The 20,272-nt window shown below is 37.5% G+C and overlaps 1 protein-coding gene across 2 annotated transcripts in view; it reads right to left on the bottom strand.

The window, feature by feature from the left end:
- Positions 1-20,272, bottom strand: part of TTC17 (tetratricopeptide repeat domain 17) — a 125,581-nt gene that overhangs the window by 89,402 nt on the left and 15,907 nt on the right. For both annotated transcript variants that reach the window (XM_052652319.1, XM_052652320.1), the window contains exons 2-9: positions 13,348-13,437; positions 9,833-10,002; positions 9,072-9,183; positions 8,705-8,836; positions 3,142-3,251; positions 2,413-2,557; positions 1,840-1,979; positions 254-414 (exon numbers count right to left, since the gene is read on the bottom strand). In XM_052652319.1, coding sequence (XP_052508279.1) covers positions 254-414; positions 1,840-1,979; positions 2,413-2,557; positions 3,142-3,251; positions 8,705-8,836; positions 9,072-9,183; positions 9,833-10,002; positions 13,348-13,437 — 1,060 coding nt within the window. The remainder of the gene's footprint in view (positions 1-253; positions 415-1,839; positions 1,980-2,412; positions 2,558-3,141; positions 3,252-8,704; positions 8,837-9,071; positions 9,184-9,832; positions 10,003-13,347; positions 13,438-20,272) is intronic.

Here is a 20,272-nt window from a genome sequence, read left to right as displayed (position 1 = left end):
GCAAAAAACTGTTGGACTCAGGATACAAAAGTTGGCTTTTACTTTAAAATGTGAATGATAAAAAAGCTAGGAGGATCAAACTGGCTCCTAGGCCTGCCAGTCCACTTGCAGTGATAATTTCATTTTAAGATTGAAGGAAATCATAAGCACAACTTTACACTGCTTCGTGGCTACGTGAGAGTTCTGAAAGTGAAGCACACTAGACGTGAACTTCCTAATCTGCCTTTAAAAATTACTTGGAATCAGGACTTACCTAATTGTGCCTCTTTTGCCATCTGTGTCTCATGGATGATATTTCTTAGGATCTGCTCTTCTTGAATCAGCTTATGTTTTTCTAGGATTTCCTGCTGTCTCAGGTAGTGGTCATGTTGCTTTTGATACTCCTTCAACTCATTCAGTGTTCGCTGGAGGGATCTTAACATTTTTTAATGCCAGGAAAAAGTTACAGAGCTTCAAAACTGTAAATGTTTAAGCCCACTTAAATACACAGATTTTCTGGTTCTCAGCAAAAATTGCAAGATTTTTACTTTTAGCAAACAACCACTGTACCACTGTCTCAAGAACCATGGGGCTAAATAAATGCTACCGCTTTATTAATATTTGGGTGGTAAAAAGACATGTGAAATTCTTCTCATAAATACAACAATTAATGACATTAAATGGTGTGGTGGACTTTGCAGGGGCCAAAAAAGACACAGAGCGATATACTACAAAGCTCTACAGATTTAACAACTCTGTTTTTCTCCACAAAGATTAGTTCCACGGACATTCAAAGCCTTTCTAGAATCTTCCTTTTCTTTTCTTTTGATTCTACCTAAACAAAAGGTTAACAAAAAAGGCTCTTGCATTGGAGCTCCTTGGTTTACAGATTTGGGGGAAAACCACAGAAACTGCTTGGAAAGGAATATTCTCTACCAGCTGATGTCAATAAATCAGTAGCTTCATTATATTTAGTCACAAACATCTGATTACTTATTACACTTAACATATGGAGACTTAAGAGCTGAACAGATTGTGTAAGAAGAGCATAATATTGGAAGAAGCTCAGCAAGGGCAAGTTCTGAGCAGGTATAACAGAAGCCAGGCATAAACAAGCTATCATTCTTTCCTTTTTGACTACGTCAGGCTTTTAAACAGATTGGAAAATGGAAAATTTATTCATTAAATGGAAAATTCAATGAAATCCTAATCTCCACTGAATTCTTCAATAATCAGACTCAAAATTTTATACGTGATGAACAATTCACTTCTGAATTTTATGAAGTTCCTTCACTGGTCTTATTATTTATTGAATTAAATACAGTACATTTTAAAATTAAGTATGAGGACCAAGTACAACAGAATTCTATTACTGTGCAACTTATACAAATCTGTTAAAACATGGGCCAAATCATCTCTCTCAACATCACTTAACCAAAATAATAGCCCAACCCTAGGAGTCGAAGGGGAGAAAGATCGAACATAGCATGTGCCAGTGAGTTTACTGACAGTCTAATTCATGGAAATAAAAATGTAATCTATAGAGTTACTAAGCATCTGGCAGTATCCCCCTCCTTCATCAGACTTCATACAAGTAACTGATGATCAAGACTGTAAAGATTTAAATGATGGCATGTACTGTAAACATTCTCTGGTACCTAGAATCATTTACACAACCACTGACTTGTGCTAAGCCTCCTGGATTTGGAGAAAAAGGACAGGACTAGTAGAAGTGAAAAGGTGTTTTTCTTAATTCTAATGAACAAATTAACACTGATTTCACCCTGTACAGGTCTAACCTATGATCCTATTGTGCTTCAGTAAAATAGTGCTTTAGTAAAATTTTTTCCTCCGAGTTACCTATGTTGAGCTTCCAATTTCTGCTCGAGTTTTTGCTGACACAGGACGGCATGCTTCCTCTTTATAGCTTGCTCAAACCCAGGTTTGGCCTGTAAAGCATGGTCGTAACAGAGCACTGAGTGGTTATACTCCCCAAGCATCTAAAGAGACAAAAACAAACACACACACATACACAAACACAGGAGGGAAAAATGTTAGCCTGGTTGTGTCTGTCCAAATGTCCTTATGATTCATGAGATCACACCAAATTTCATACAGTGAATATTATTTCAATCAGTGGCCAAACCTCCATAACATGATGCAATGTTGTATAGGATGGCTCAGTTCAAATAACTGCTGTCTTAAGAGGACTACACTAAAGAAGTTTAATATTCCTATCAATTTATTATTCTTTTTTGTCAAGAGGCTAGGACACTTATGATTCATTATTGTTTGAGTTTTTTTTTTTTTTTTTAGGTTTCTTCATTTCTATCCCCTTTCCCTTGTCTAGAAAGGAAAAGGGTATTTTTTTAATTCGGAAAAAAAAAAGGAAAGAGCAACTGGATTGGTTCATGTAAAAAAAGCTGTATTTACTGCATATATGTTTCCTAAAGTGTAATAGCTAGTGAAGAAGTCACTGTCGTCCAGAGCTGCATGGACCACAACAGCAGCATCAGCGGAGAAGTGTGCTCTGTGCAGAACGTTTGCCAAGTTGACCAGGGCAATGTCTTTATTGTGCCTACAAGAGAAGGAGAGATGTAATTAGACGTCAGGAAAGAAGCTTGTGCTCCACAATTATCTGTAACTACCTGACAGGTGCAAATTACATTCAAAGCTATTGAGCTTTGGAAAGCAATTTTGAGTTTGCTTACAGATGGGGAAAATAATTTGAGAAAATCCTAATGTTTCATTTTACATCATTGATGGTGCTTACTCAATCTGATGGCTACAAATTTTGCCACAAAAATCAAGGCTGGCAGACATTTTATGATTTTAAAATGTATTTATGGCTGACGTTTGCTTTGAGAAAAATTTAACTTTCGATAATTTCTCCAGCCTAGGTCCTTACTTCCAAGTCCCAAGTAAGTCAGAGGGCATCTATATCGCATATTTTTTCCTTAACAGAAATCAGAAGCGTGTTATGCCATTATCGTTTTGAACTTTTTGACATCTACCATTTTTGACTGGACTAATTTCTTGGAACAGGGACTGAGGAGAAAGCAAGTACATACAACGCTTCTCTTTGTTTATATATATATATATATATTTAACAGTCCTGAGTTATGTGGAAAATCAACAGGTCCAGAAGGGCAGGAATCCTACCTGGATGAGAAGTGAAGAGCTCGCATGGCACATTCCACTACTTGATATGGCTCATTCTTTATTCTCCAGTAAAATGAAGCCATGTTATATAGTACCCACGAGGAAGAGTTCTAGAAATCAAATACATAAAATGACAACCAAACATAACTCAAGATAGTTTCTTCAACTCAGAATGTTCAAAATGAGTACCGTTACCACTCTAGGCCGTCTGAAATTGGTAAAGATCAAGACTTACATAGTAGTGACAAAGCAGAGGGCAAAGTACAAATAAACTATCTGTATCAAAAGAGGTTTTTGATTAGTAGTTGAACAAGTACACTAAGGTGTGGTCTAAACAGAGAGACTGTCCAACCCTAGGCTATCATTCCAAGAGGGCAATAAAGCCGACAATCTCACCAAGCGGCCACAACTTGGGCCCTATTTCAGGACTTCAGAAGTTAGAATCTAGCTTACTTAGAAATGCTAGTTGTTCTAACATGAAATTCCTGAAATCAACATACTGTAAAGTTTCCTATTTAAACATCTGAATGAAGGTATGTATGTAAGCAAATACAATGCTTTTGTGAAAGATGTATTTTTAGTTGTCATTTTCTCAGTGTGATCAGAAACTCATTCAGATCTTCACATTGCTAAAAATGTCTTCTATATATTAATAAGTATATTATTTAGTCAAGTTAAACAGAAGTTCAGATAGCAGACAGGTTTTCTCCTTTCGTGGCTTCGATTTTTTATCCCTGAACATACACTGATTACAACCATAGAGAGGTCAAAACACTAAACTGAACTGTGTCAAAAACTCAATGTAAGTTTAAACCCAAGTAAGAAATCTCAAATTCAGAATAAAAAAGTCATAAAATTTAAGATAAAACAGAAAAAACATATGACAGCCAACGTTTAATATCTTTAATAAACAGATAGATCGATACAGGATACAGGACGCTTGGGGCTGGTGCACTGGGATGACCCAGAGAGATGATATGGGGAGGGAGGTGGGAGGGGGGTTCAGGATTGGGAACTCATGTACACCCGTGGCGGATTCATGTCAATGTATGGCAAAACCAATACAGTATTGTAAAGTAAAATTAAAAAAAAAAAAAATCTAAACAGAGAGACAAAAAGCCAAGAGAATATGGGCCAAAAACATGGACAATTCAAAAATATGAAACAATGGCTACTTAGCAGGTGAAAAAAAAACACAAAACTTAACTACAAAAAATAATCTAAAAGATGCAAGTTTTTCTTTTAAAAATTGGCAAAGATTAAACAGAATGCCAGTATTCACTACAGGCTACAGTGTATATTAACTGCCGATATTAACTGTAGGTTAGTAGAGCATTTCTTGGCAGGGCGGGGTGGGGGGGGGAGGCACAAAACAGTTTAACAACCTGTACGTATAAAACCTTAAAAAATGTGATTACTCTTTTACCCCCAAATTTCATGATTAAAAATTTATCCTTGAGAACAATTTTTAACTAAAGAACTTCCCTCATGGTTTAACTAAAGAACTTCCCTTGAGGTCTAGTGGATAAGAATCCACCTGCCAATGCAGGGGACGTGGGTTCACTCCCTGGTCCGGGAAGATTCCACATGCGGGGCAACTAAGCCAGTGAGCCACAACTACTGAGCCTGCATGTCCCAGAGGCCACGCTCTGCAATAAGAGAAGCCACCACAATGAGAAGCCTGCACACTGCAGCTAGAGCGCAGCCCTACCCACCACAAAGAGACAAAGCTCACGCGCAGAAACAGACTTAGCACAACCATCAACCATAAGACAAAAGAGGTGTAACTATAAAAATATGTTAAACTAAAAAAAAAACCCTCCAAAATATTATAAAACAGTAATTATCTCTGACTTTAAATGACAAGTTTTACTTTCTCTTTTATAGATTTTCATGTAGTCTGTTTTTTAAAAAGGATCAATTATTTTATTTTTAAAAGCTATTTTTAAGATTAAAACCAGTATAATTCTGCTTTAATCATCCATTAAGTATTCTATCTTCAAGGAAAAATTATGATTTTTGAGTAATGCAATGAAAGATTTTAGCACTAAGTACAGTTGGCTAAGGAATGCTATGCTCAGTTGCATTCAACTTTTTGTGACCCTTTGGACTGTAGGCCCACCAGGCTCCTCTGTCTCTGGGATTTTTCAGTCAAGAATACTGCAGTGGGTTGCCATTTCCTCCTCTAGGAGATCTTCCCAACCCAGGGTTTGAACTCACGTCTCTTGCATTTCCTGCATTGCAGGAAGATTCTTCACTGCTGCGCCATCAGGGAAGCCCCGTGGACAATAAACAAGCAAATACACGAAATATCAAAGGTTGTGCTAAGGCCTGAATTCATTTAATGGAACCCTTGTTCCATTAGTACTCCTCCCATTTTGCAGGTGAGGAAACTGAGGCTCCCGAGATCCCAGAGCCCAGAAAGGGCAACATTAGGACGTGAACCTGGGTCTTGTAATCCCAAACTCTGCTCCTGCTGGCCTTCTGCGGCCTCACTGTCCTTAGCATGCTCGGTGCCGTCTCTAATCCATTCCAAGACAGCTCGCTCTGTTAGAAGAAATTCTCCTGTTGTCATGAACTGAGGTCCATACTTGGCTGGTCCCAGTTTTGCCTTTTGGGGCCACCCAGGACTGCTTCCTCCCCTCTTACCCAAGTCATCCTGAAAGGTGAAGGCTGAGCGCCGAAGAATTGATGCTTTTGAACTGTGGTGTTGGAGAAGACTCTTGAGAGTCCCTTGGACTGGCAAGGAGATCCAACCAGTCCATCCTAAAGGAAATCAGACCTAAATATTCATTGGAAGGACTGATGCTGAAGCTGAAACTCCAATACTTTGGCCACCTGATGTGAAGAGCTGACTCATTTGAAAATACCCTGATGCTGGGGAAGACTGAAGGCATGAGGAGAAGAGGATGACAGAGGATAAGATGGTTGTATGGCATCACCGACTCAATGGACATGAATTTGGGTAAACTCCAGGAGTTGGTAATGGACAGGGAGGCCTGGCGTGCTACAGTCCACGGGGTTGCAAACAGTCGGACATGACTGAGCAACTGAACTGAACTGAACTGGTAGGTTCTAGAAAGAGCAGATGCTATATTCTTTCACAACTGATTTATGACTTAGGCGTCAGTCTGTCTTTTAGTAGCCTTTTGAGAAAGTTTCTTTTTAAATCAACAAATGGTTTTTAATCTGTTTTTAAAACTTACATTGTGAACTGGGACAAAACAATAAATTAAAAATTCAACATGAACTACTAAAAACATGATAAACAGAGTACTCTACACATCATATTGGAAGAGAAAAATAAATCTTTAAGGAAAAATCTTTCAGTAAGATTTCCTACTAAATCTTCTGCCAAAGCTATAAATGCTGGAATGTCACTACTTATTATTCTTTCTCTACTGAACACTTTTTTTCTGCCTGGCACTTAGGTACCACATTCTTCTGAACATCCTTTTGGGCGGCTTCTGCTGGCCCCTCCTCCCTCTCTGCTTGACAGATGACATAGGAGGACCCAGGACCTCTTCTCCAACTTCACTCTTCTCCAGATGACCTTATCCAATCCCATGGTTACAAAGTCTCCCTGTTTAACAATTATTCTCTATCTCTAAACCCAGCTCTGACCTCTACTGGAGTTCTAGACTCATAAAAGCATTTCAGTTTAACCTGACCCATACAGAACTCTATCTTAATCTTCTTCCACACCAAACCAGCTCCTCCTTCAGGTTGCTCACGTCAAAAATTAAGCAATTATCCTTGATTTCTTTTTCTCTCATTCTCCACATCTGATTAAGCAGCTTCTAAACATCTTCTGAAATAGTTTAAGTCCTTTCATTTCCACTACTAACCATTCTGGTCCAAACCATCTTCACCTCCCTCTTGAATTACTGCACTAACCCTCTAACCGGTCTATTGCCAGTTTTGGCCTCCTTGAGTCATTTCTCCATACAAGTTTGAGTGTACTTTTAAAAAACACTAATTAAATTATGTCCCTTCTCTGCTTCAGCTTCTCAGCACACCTGGAATAAAATTCAAAGTCCTAACCTTGGCTCTCAGAGCTCGAGATAATCTGGCCCTGGTCACCTTCTCTGGCTTCATTCCCTATCACCCTCCCCTTCGCTCACCAGGCTCCAGCCACACTGACCTGAATCTAATTATATAACACCTGTTATAGACTGAATGTGTCTCTCTCTCAGCATTCATATATAGGTGCTCTAACCCCTAGTGTGGCTATATTGAAGATAAGGCTTCTGAAGAAGTGACAAAGGTTTAAAATCCAATAGGGCCAGTGCCCTTCTAAGAGCAAGATTTTTCTTTCTCTCTCCCCCTCGCAGCTACTCCTCCCCAAAGTACACGCAGAGAAGCCACCTGATGCCACAGCCAGAAAGCGGCCACCTACAAGCCAGGAAGAGTCCTCACCAGGGACTGAATCAGCCAGCAACACGACCCTGGGCTTTCCAGCCTCCAGGACTGCGAGCGCTCGGCTGCGGAAGCCGCCCAGTCTGCAGCATTCTGTGATGGCGGCCTGAGCTGACTCATCCACTCCTAAGCTCATCAAGGCTTCGGGGCTGTGGCCTCAGCCTAGAATGCTCTTCCTTCATCTCTGACTTTTGGTTTCTTCTTGTCATTCAAGTATCAGCTTAAATTTCAACTTTCCAGAGAGGATAACCCCGCCTGATTAATCTAAAGTAGCCACCCAATAAACCCTCTATTTTAATTTTTTATAGAGCACTTACCACTATGATCTACTTTCAACTAACAATTCTCTGAAGGATATTTTAAATCCTAGGCCAGTTTTCCCTTATTATTCATCAATTCTGGGGATGCGGTATTTTATATTACCTTCAGAAAAACAAGATGAAGAAGGTAACTTAGCTACAAAAATAATCTTATATAAAGTATTTGAATAAACATATATTTGGGTAACAGTATAAATATATATATATATTTGAGTAAACTGTATATAAATATTACAACTACACATTTTACTTAATACCACTCCATAGAAACTAGCCTGCATTTTATGAATCTCCTTAGGCACAGAGAAGAGCAAAAACTATTTCTAAATTCCCACATGCTATCCTCAATGATACATTTAAATTCTGGGATCCTGTTACATAATTCTGCATTCCATTTTTTTAAAGTAGATGTTTCTTTAAAAGAAAATTACATGAAGATTTTATTGTTTGTGGTGACTTTTTTCCTGTTCAGAGAACAGTGATAATCTATGTATTTACTATGTGTAGTTATGTATCAAAGATGCTAATGTTAAATTTTCCTTCACACTCAAAATATATAACCTAGCCTATAAGCCCTGTTGCTTATATTAGGTTATACTTTGTTTTTTTCAAGAATTAGTTCAAATAAAACTTTGTAGCATCTCGCCCTGGTAAAGGGGACTGGATTGTCAATGCCTCTGCCTAACTTTGAACTACACAGTTTATACTACTGTGATCAGGATTTAAAATCACTCTCTAGACAAAAACAAGCTAGGGAGACATTTTCTGAGAGAAAACCACCTCCTGTTCACGGTCTCTGGGCTCTTTAGTCACGGATGACTTACCTTCTGCAGGCCTTCATGAATGAGATGACCTATGTCATCTATACTCCTTCCTAATCGTTTAGATAAATACGTGAAGATTGGATCTTCTTTAGGTAGTAGCGGTGCAGAAAGATTAACTCTCTCTTGTACACCCTGAAGAGAAGAAGAAAAGATTGAAAAAAGAGAAAAGAAAAAGGAGATTATAAGACATAAAAGATTACAATTCGGTATCTTAAGAGTGTTTATTCTGAAGGAATTTTAAAAGTAGGAGATGTCTGTTAAAACAAAAAGCTGTTTGGAAGGAGAGAAGAAAGAAAAGAAAGAGCATGACTAAGCCAGAGATTAAAGAACAAAATGAAGATGAGGCCCCCCAAATTTCTCTACTTACTCGCAAGTGCTGAAAAGCATGTATACTATATGGAAGTTCTAAAATTCTAGTACAATCAGGTTGCTCAGGGTCTGGAGGGACAGGAGATTCTGTGTCTATATAATCTTCAGGGCTACAATCAAGAGGCAAGGAGTAATGAATGAATGAAAAGTGAAGAAATGCCAAATTTTCCCCTAATTAAATCATATTCTCAAAGCATCTCACTTTACAATCAGTATTAGTCAACATGCATACCTTTTTCATGTAGTTGCTATTGGAAGAAACTAGTTTGAGATTTCAACTTAAAGGAGATAAATCAAGAGTTAAAGAGAAAATAATAGGTAAGTCACAGACTGTTAAGACTGCAGACTTTTCAGCTAATAAGACACTGCTAAACTCTTTCTAGAAATGTTAAACTAATTTACACTTTTGTATACAGTTTTCCCATATTTTACCAGTTACTGATTTTTAAATATTTTTTTCCAATTTGATGAAAAATATGTTTTAGCATGCACTTACTTGATCATTACCGAGAAATATTTTTTTCCACGTGTTTATGGACCATTTGTACTTTTTACTATAAATTGTTCAATTTTCTACTGTGATGATAAATATTTTTAATCGATTTGTAAGAATTCTATACATAGCATATATTTTGAACTTTCAAATTTCAATAGTCATCAGTTATTGAAGCTTTTTCTAATTAGAGAAATAATTTCAAATTGAGAAATGTCTGTTCAGGAAGAAGTACTTTTATTTTTGGAAAGAGAATTTTTTTTTACCTGATATCTTTGCTCTCCAAAGTTATGTACGTGCCATCATATAGATCTAGATCCCCTAAGGGCACCTTGGCTTTGATGCAGTCTGGATCCTCTTTATTATGCCTCTGTTCCAGTCCTGTATCTCTGTCCTCATTCTCTTCTATGTGAATTTTTTGAGCAACTAATTGCTTCTGTTGAGAAGAAAACAAGAACTTGCTGGATTTTTCTAATATTACAACCTACATACCGTGTAAGGGAAAAAATTTAATGTGTTGACTAAGTCAGAGAACTCTAAATATGCTCTTGGTTACCTTAGTTGACATGAATGAGCTTCTCAAAACAAGTGTCCATATACAAAAAGTAAGAGAACATGACATGTGTAATACCGGCACATAAGTGCCTTATGAAATGATCTCTAACTATCTATAAAGCTATATTTAACAACTTCCTGGGCACAGGATGCTCAGCAATTAAAACTACCTTGAACTGTCCAAACATGTCATATTTCAGTCCTTCAAGACAACCAGCGTGTTGATAGTACTAGCTGGAGTCACTAGGTTTGAGAGACATTTCTACCACTCATATTTTTTCCCCAAATGTATAGAGGAATTATATAACAGCTATATTTCCACTACCCAATCTTAACATTTTGCCATACTCTAGATTTTTCTAAAAGAAAAAAAAATAGTTGAAGCCCCTCTTACCTGTCTTTGAAATCCCTCTCTCCCTTTCAAAAGTTACCCCTACCCTGGGAATCCCGTGGTTAGGACTTGGCACTCTCACTGTCAAGAGCCCAAGTTCAATCTCTGGTTGGAGAACTAAGATCCTACGAGCCACATGGCATGACCAAGAGAAAAAAATAAATATTATAAATACAGAAGCAAGCAAACAAGTTATCACTATCCTGAATGTTTTATGTATCATTTTCATGTATATTTTTATAAAATATTACTATACTGCCCTTATTCTCTTAAATATTACTATATATATCTCTCCAAAATCAACATATAGCACTGCTTTAAAATTTTATATAAATAGTATCATACTGTATATTCTACAACTTCCTGTTCTTAAACTTAACGCTTTTGAGATTTATCTACATTGGTCAGTATAGTGAAGGTCTGTGGTTAGTAAACTGTGTATGTCAGGAAACTGCTTTGTCCTCGCTCCTGAATGATGGTTTAAGAGAATATAAAATACTCTATTTAAAAGAATATAAAATTCTGTACTTAACACTTTGATGCTATTGTCTTCTGGTATTGATTCCGCTATCTAAGAAGTACACCTAGTTGTCACTACTTTGAAGATAAGCTATATTATCTAGTCTCATGGATTTATTCCTGTGTCAGTGATTAAGAAGGATAAATGAACTTAAATCTCTAGCTCAAGCCTTTACCCAGCAGTCTACACAAGAAGAACCAACTCCTCATTCAATGTCTCCACTTAGATTCCTAATAGGCATCTTCTTAATATACCAGCCTCCTCCCCAGTCTATACCTCCTTCAATCTTCTCATCTCAGCTAAAGCCAACCTCATCTAACATCAACTGCTTGGGTCAAAACTCCTGGAATCATCCTTCACCCCATCTCCATCTCTGTCTCCTCCCAACCACTCCATGACCATCTCCTGGGTCTAACAGTTTTGTAGTTGCTTCCAGGTTCTATCTAGATTCAAAGTCCAAAACCAGATCGTACAATTTTAGAGTTTCAACCCAAAGAGACACTCTGCCCTGAAATGGTGTTCAGGAAACTGAAGATGCAATCATCGAACCACTAGATGGTTTGGTTCATTGTTTGGTCATTAGGTTTTGTTTTGTCTTCCTGCCTTTTTAAAATTTTTCCCATCAGACTCCTCTCAGGCTCCGTCCCAGTCTTCAAGCAGTAGTGAACCTGGTGGTCTTCCTTTATCTTGCACAGAACACTGTCGTTCCCTTTACTCCACAGAGATGAAATGAACATCAGACAGCAGAGCCTATTCCTGGTCTTGGCGACCAGCAGGTTCATAGTTTTAGCTACGTTCTCAACTTGGTGTTTTCTGTTCCACTTTCAACTCTACGGAGATTGTTTATGTTGTGTTCAGACCTGACTATATTTGACTTTCATTTCTATTTCGTCTTTCATCTGTCATTGTGTATATGAAGCAGAAACTAAGTACTATGTATAAACTCATTACATTACTGTTAATAGATGTACTAGTTTAAATTTATATAAGTGAAGTCGGGAACTTTTATGTAATGAGAAGAGGAATGGCTACCTGGTTTCATCTCTGTAAACAGCCAGGAGATAAGGCGTCTGCCTCCGGTTCTGCCATAACTTGTTTCATGAAATCAGGCAATTCAGTCTTTAGGTCTAATTATTTCCTTACCTCTGAAATGAGGATGATCTTTATGATTCCTCTAGCTTTCTAAGACTCTGATTCTACTCTTATTATTCCCAACAATTTTCTAAATCTCATTTTGCAAATTGGGTTTTTTTCCTGCAACTTAAAAGTTTCATTAAAATTTGAATTCAATTTACACTGTAACTTTTAAGAGGGGGTTATATGAAAGAAAAAAAACTTTTTCAAATAGTTAACACTATTTGCTACTAAGAAAAATCAGTTTACAAAAATCAATGATAGAAACCAGAAGGTCAGATATTATTAGTGCTAATAAATATCAGCTTTTCAAAGTGTGGAAAAGAATCTGAAAAAGAATAAATACGTGTATATGTATAACTGGATCACTGTGCTGTACACTTGAAACTAACACAATATTGTTAACTATACTTCAATATAAAATAAAAATGAAGGAAGAGTTTTCAAGATGCAAAGTGATGAATGGTTTTCACCTCAGTCATAATAACACAAACTACTAAGATCCTAATTTTGTCTACCTGAGAACTAACATAATTATATTTTTATGAGGTATTCAAACCATTCTTCCTTTTGATATTTTACCCAAACTCTCCTTCCACGATTATCTTGAGATAATTCCTCTTCATATTTGACGTAAATATTTATACATGGAAATGCTGTTCAAGGACACATGAGTCAAGAATGAGGCATAAAACCAAGGTTCCAGTAGTCTGTTTCTCTTACTGGCGCTCAAATGGCATTCTGATTTAAAAAAAAAAAAAAGAAAAGTATGATCTAAAAATAGAAATTCCTATAAAAGTCAGAAGAATTAAGAAATAACAGGTTTCGATTCTTCTTTGACCACAGTGCTACTGCTGCTGCTGCTAAGTCACGTCAGTCGTGTCCGACTCTGTGAGACCCCAGAGACAGCAGCCCACCAGGCTTTGCTGTCCCAGGGATTCTCCAGGCAAGAACACTGGAGTGGGTTGCCATTTCCTTCTCCAGTGCATGAAAGTGAAAAGTGAAAGTGAAGTCGCTCAGTCGTGTCTGATTCTTCGCGACCCCATGGACTGAAGCCTACCAGGCTCCTCCGTCCACGGGATTTTCCAGGCAAGAGGACTGGAGTGGGTTGCCATTGCCTTCTCCAGCTCCTGTGAAATGCACCACGCATCAGCTGTGTGTTGCTTGTCCAGTTGTCTCACCTCCAGTTCTTTGAGGTAGTTAACTGTTGTTTCTTGTCTCATTAATATGACTAAGTCATGGGGATGCTTCAAGTTCATAGGTGAATCCACCTGCAAGCAAGCAAACAGATAAAGTTCAGATTTCATTAAAATGTATTTGAATTAATAAAGTTTCAATATGCCTTAAATTACTGTTCGATCGCCATTAGTCAGTGTGAGGTGCTCAGTAAATTTACAGGGTATTTCAAAAGTGATCATGTGTAAATTTCAGCAAAGAGAATGAGAGGTTCAGTAGCTGTCCCTTGAACTCCAACTCAAAAGAGCAAGGTTTTGAAATGAATATCCTGACTGGACTAGTAATATAAGAAATATTCAAGAAGAGAAGTATTTGGAAATGAATGATAAATTCCTTAAAATATATGTTATACCTATACTAACAAAAAAAAAGATTGCTTTGTCTTGATAACACATTCTATATCTAAACAAGTATGGCAGCAATAAAAGGAAAAATACAAAAAGCATCTATTTTTACAGGCTATTTGTGAAACCATAAATCAGAGATTATATAAAATAACCTTGGGACTTAAGAGTTTAAAATTCAAGTTTCTGAATCATAAACAAGCAACTATGTTGTTGAAAATGTAGGGGAAATGAATCCTTATATGCTGGCAGCAGGCTTATAAACTTATTATTTGGAGGCTCATTTGACAACATGTATCAAAACTTTAAAATTACATACCCTTGATTTAGGAATATAAACTCTAGGAAACTATAGGCATTCTTTAAACAAGTGGGCAAAGATACACAGAAAGATGTTCACTATATTGCCTTTAACTGAAAACAAACAAAAAAACTAACCGAACAACAAAAACAAACCTAAGTCCATCAGTGAGGGAACAGGGAAATCAATTGTCCAACAGAATGGGATCCAGAAAAATTAGATCTACTATCACGGAAAGACATTCACAATGCGTAATTAACTAAAACAGTGATAAAGAATAAGCATGTTATTTTTTTTAAAGAAATTACATTTTTATAGACTTAGATGTATACGTGTCGGATATGCTAAAAACTAAGCTGGTTTACTTTTAGAAAGTGGGATTAAAAAGAGAGGTACATTTATATCTTTTACTTTTTACACTTGTATATTTTTCAATTGTCTATATATGTTTATAACAAGGAGAAAACAACACATACACACACATGGGGCTTTTTGAATTTCAGGAAAATCTAAGAAAGTGGCCTTGGAACCTAAGACATGAATGAAGTTCCTGGTATCCCTTAGGGTTAGACTGTCAAATTATGTACTAGCTCTTTAGAAGTTCTACTTTGAGAAGAAACTACATTCGTGTAATCTCTAAGAACTTGACAGCAGCTCAATTAATTAATTTTAGAGCTAGTTTTTTAAGAGCAAAAGATAGCCTTGCATAGACCTTGGTAAATGCAAGCCTACTAAACAAAAACCAAAGAGAGGGAATGAGAATTTTCTGGTGGTCCAGTGGTTAGGAATCAATGCTTTCACTGCCAGGGGCACAGATTCAATCCCTGGTTGGGGAATTAAGATCCTGCAAGCCATGAAGTATGGCCAACAAATAAATAATAAGAAGGAATAAAAATAACATGGAATAAGTCCAATGGTTGCTTTAATAACACGCACAGTAGTACTGGGTGATGCTAGGTGACTGCATACAAAACTCATCCGCCTTTCTTCATTCTACCGTCTCAGAGATGCCAGAAGAAAAAGAGATGCTAGTCTGGAGTAACTTCCACTCATATTTTCATAGCAATTATCCGAACTACATAATCACCATTATATAGTGATGGATAATTATCATCTCCCAGGGTCTCTCTTTTATAACTAAATCCCTTCACTGCTTCCCCTGGCTTTCCTACTATATTGGAATTTACATTAAAACTGTACTCTGAATTTAAAAGGCACTAAAAATATAATAGCAAGGCCTATACTTGACCACTTGAGCTGTTAATCTCTATCAAACAATGAAACCTAGCAAAGGCCTACAAGTAAAACGGTAGGTGTTTCTCAATGAAGGGTGGAAATTTTTGCTTCTCTTACATATTCAACGGTCAAATGCCAAAAGGGCAGGGAAAGTAATTATACTGAATATGACCTGATCTAACTGCAAAGTCCATCAATCTTTTATACAACAATATAATATATTATTTGTGATATATTACAGCACACCAAAATTTTTACAGGAGAAAATGTAAAAGCTACAGCCAGTGGTCAGAACGCGAAAGAGCTTTAATAGGAGGTCAAAGAAAGTCTTTACTTTGGAACTAGCCAGACCTCGAGAGGTACTGATTTAACATACCTCTCTATAAGTGTATTTAAATGAGGTTTTTAGAAAAAAACAAAAACAAAAAAAATCAGAGGGAGGGAGAAGGAATGTGGGAGTGTGACATTCCCATTCCAAAATACCCAACCAGTCTATTTATCTGATAATTTGGAGAACTACAAGTGGAATGAAAGAATAAGACAAATGAATAAAGTATAATCTTAGCTTTAGATTAAAAAGACACAAGAGAACCAGGGCTTTATCGTATTTGAATAGCATGGGTTTGGCCAACATTCAACTCTGAGGAAGCACTTTTCATTTCCTTGAAGCACTGAGTGCAACAAAGATACAGTAGCTAGAGAAGGTACAAAGGTAAAATTATTAGCAGAAGGGAGTCCACTGACAGCTTGACAGCTGTGCTTCTCTTTTTGATGTGGCAGCAAATGGCATGGAGCTCTGCCAGATCAGGGTTGATTACAGAAGATTTATAGCCTGACGCATATTCTTACTGAGGTACCTTCAAGTTCTTACATTTTAAGACTTTATGCTAACTATCTTTGGCAAATGCCAATCAGCTTGAATTTTTCTCCTGTTGAATATCTCTCCTCCTTAGAAGATTAAGAAAGATTACAACTTTGTAAATGCTACAACATCCATTCAACTAACAAAAGTTCTATTAAGCCTCTATCAACCAGGCCCACTATGAGCCAACATGTGGAGCCTGTGCACTCTGATTTTATATACAATTTAAGGAGGAGTGGTAATATCCCTTCAAAACCTTTAGCATTTAGAAGTGGCTGCTATAAGCCCAAGAGCAAAAAGAGTGACAAATTACAGAGAGGCATTAACAGATTAAACATGACATAAGGCACCCACAAGACCTCCGAGCACTTTATGGTTTTTTCACAAAAGGACAAACAATCCTACTACTTCCACAGCATAATAAATGATGCTTATAATGACCTGAATTAAAAAGAAAAACCGAAAATATTTTCAATTTATTGTAAATAAAAGGGTGAGAAAGTAGGAAATACATTTTAGGGCAAAATTTAAACTGCAGGGAAAAACTGACCATGTGTTTGGAAATTAGCTAAATGGAATTCTGTTCAAAATAATTCATTCTCTTAAGACTTCCAGGTTAACACAGTTTCACTGTTACCACAGCAATTTATTTTAATAAAGAAAATCTCAACCTATATATAACAGTCAATTTTATTTTCCTTTTAATATATTTTATAGCTACATGTATCCAATTATATAGAACAGCAGTAAATATCTTATTCATTGTCAGGTTCATTTTCATATATTTCATTTGCTGACATCTTCAAGATACTGTTAATTTCTATATCTCTAATTTGGAGTCCTGTCTCTGTGAATTCTGTAAAATCACATGGTAATATCACTATATAATGGTAATGACTTCACTGCTAAGTGAAATAAAAGGTGAACACTGTAAACTTAAAATAACCAATCTAAGGATATAAACACTTCTGAGTTCTACAAAACCAATCACTTTCGAGGAATTCCCTGGCAGTCCAGGGGTTAGGACTCAGCATTCTTGGGGCCCTGGGTTTGATCCCTGGTTGGCAAACCAAGATCCTGCAGCTGCACAGCACAGCAAAACAAAAACCAAAATCAATCACTTTCCGCTGTTCCTTTATGACAGGAAATTGAACACTTCTACTGTAACATAAGTTCCACCCCTCACAGCAACTTATTCTTCACATATAATGTCCTTAGGTTAAATATGGGAAGGAATATTTAAATCTTTTATTCTGGATTTTATATTATTTAAATATTGAGACAGTATGATGGAAAACATAGAGAAAAATCTTTAAGAAGACCCCCCCCAAAGACTTCACCTCTACCTTCAATGTCCCACTCACTGAGCATTTATAATTTTTCCTATTCAGCCACCTGCAATCTCCTCCTCATGGCAAAAGTGCCTGTCCTGCTTGGCCGGAAACATCCCTTCCCACGTGGGGAACCTGATCAGTGGATTCCTTCCCATTGGTATCTTGGCGATTTTTTTCTGAGAAGGGACATTAACCAACTGTACAGTCCCTAGTGCAGAACTTTTATTTGAGCTACTGGGGACTAGTCCTCTTATACCCACGGGGAGCCTGAGAATGGGATTAAAAAAGCAGACCAATGAGGACAGAAAAAAACCTGTTCTGGTGACACTGTTTGAGCCCTGATCAAACCGAATCTGTACGCTTAAGAACTTGTCTCAACATTCCAATGACAAATTTCAAAACTGAAAGTCTTGCTGCTACTGCTAGACCTCTGGCTACTTTTCTTGAGGACCTCTGTCCAGGGTGTCTTCTAATCCTCCTGGCTCTTTTGAGAGCCTCTGTGCCTTTGTACATGCTAATTCCCCTACTTGGAATGCATTTCTTTTCTTATGTTTTTGATGGCCAACTGACTTGGCTCCAATGACATTTATTTATTTTTGTGTGTGTGAAACCATCCTTCTCTTGAGCTTCCATAGTACTTTATATATACTTCTGTATTAACATTTATTACATTCTTTATTGTATGGGTGTCTTCCTAAAGAAATATTTTTTAATTCCTCCTTCTACCCTCAGTATTTATATGCTTTCGTGTACATGTTAGGTACATAACAGGCTTCCCTGGTGGCTCATATGGTAAAGAATCTGCCTGCAATGCAGGAGTCCTGTGTTTGATCCCTGGGTCAGGAAGATCCCCTGGAGAAGGGGACAGCAACCCACTCCAGTATTCTTGCCTGGAGAATTCCATGGACAGAGGAGGAGCCTGGCAGGCTACAGTTCATTGGGTCACAAAGACCCGATTGAACAACTAACACCTACTTATTTAGGTACATGATACATTGTTGATTGTTTGATGGAAAGTATCTGATATCACATCTGTTAGATTCTCTATCTCCTAAGGCATTATGGCTCACTGATGACTATCTGGAAAGAAGGTAAAGTGGCTAAGCCATCAGGAATCAGGAAAAAATAAGCCTTTGACCTGACCATGACCAGCTCTGTGACAGTTAAAGCAAATCACCTTTTCTGCCAGGGCTCCTGTTTCCTTCTCTATAAACTGAGGGAGCCCAACCTAATGACTTCTAAAAATTCCTGACATTTTCCAAATCCTACCTCTATAAAAGATCGAACACTATTATTAAAGTATCACTTTTAACCAGTCTAAACCACTGAAGTAATCTGATATTCAAATGAATGAAGTTGTCATTCTTTCAGTTTGCTCATACAAACGTGTACTTTCTTTCAGTTCAGTTCAGTTCAGTCGCTCAGTTGTGTCCGACCCTTTGCGACCCCTTGAATCGCAGCACGCCAGGCCTCCCTGTCCATCACCAACTCCCAGAGTTCACTCAAACTCACGTCCATCGAGTCGGTGATGCCATCCAGCCATCTCATCCTCTGTCGTCCCCTTCTTCTCCTGCCCCCAATCCCCCTCAGCATCAGGGTCTTTTCCAATGAGTCAACTCTTTGCATGAGGTGGCCGAAGTACTGGAGTTTCAGCTTTAGCATCAGTCCTTCCGAAGAAATCCCAGGACTGATCTCCTTTAGGGTGGACCTTAGGCAGGGACTATTTCCGAAGACACAGTTAAGAGCTTCTTTTCAACTGTCAATTCGTCAAATGACACCAAGGCTCCAGTGAGCAGTGGCTATTTCTGATGTTAAGTTGCTCACTGTATCACAGACAAAGTCAGCCCTCTCCGTCTTCATGCTGCTTAATTCTAAGAAAGTTCCAATTTAAAACTTAGTAACAAAATAATCTTTTTTTCTGATTTACAGGCTAAATATATCTGGTATATAAAAACAGACACGTTATAGACAATCTAAAGAAGAAAGTTAGAATTACTTGAACTTTCAACTTCAGAGATACCTGCTGTCAAATACATTTATCAGGGTAACTTCTCAGCATTTATATACATATATAGCTATGCATATACTGTTAAAAAAAATCAGATAATGTATCCACTCTATTATATCCTTTCCCTCTCTCTTCTCTAAATTTTATCAGACTTCTTTCCCAATAAATACAGATTTACATTATCATATTTAGTAGATGACATTTATGTTAAACAGTAACAACTGCAACCTGGGCAACAACAACAATTATATTAAAGTCATTTACTCAAGTTGCTACTAAAATTTATGTTCTCCTTTTAACAATACTGGGATAAGTATCCTTACACCTAAATTGTTTGAAAGTGAAAGTCGCTCAGTCGTGTCCGACTCTTTGCAAACCCATGGACTATACAGTCCATAGAATTCTTCAGGCCAGAATACTGGAGCAGATAGCCTTTCCTTTCTCCAGGGGATCTTCCCAACCAAGGGATTGAACCCAGTTCTCCCACACTGCAGGTGGATTCTTTACCAGCTGAAACACCAGGGAAGCCCAAGAATAGTGGAGTGGGTAGCCTATCCCTTCTCCAGTGGATCTTCCCGACCCAGGCATCAACCAGGGTCTTCTGCGGGTGGATTCTGTACCAACTGAGCTACCAGGGAAGCCCCTAAATTTTTCGAATAGCTATTAAATTGTTTCCTTCCCAGAATGGGGATTGTTGGGACTGGCTTCTAAAAGTTGTATTTCTTACTAGCTTTTCTCCAGAAGAGTTCAATCAGCTGAAATTTATAACAATAGTAACCGAGTTT

The sequence above is a fragment of the Budorcas taxicolor genome, chromosome 15 (assembly GCF_023091745.1).
Source record: "Budorcas taxicolor isolate Tak-1 chromosome 15, Takin1.1, whole genome shotgun sequence".
Classification (NCBI taxonomy): Eukaryota; Metazoa; Chordata; class Mammalia; order Artiodactyla; family Bovidae; genus Budorcas; species Budorcas taxicolor.
The sequence above is the reverse complement of the archived record's forward strand: the minus strand, read 5'-3'. Positions and strand labels throughout refer to the sequence as shown.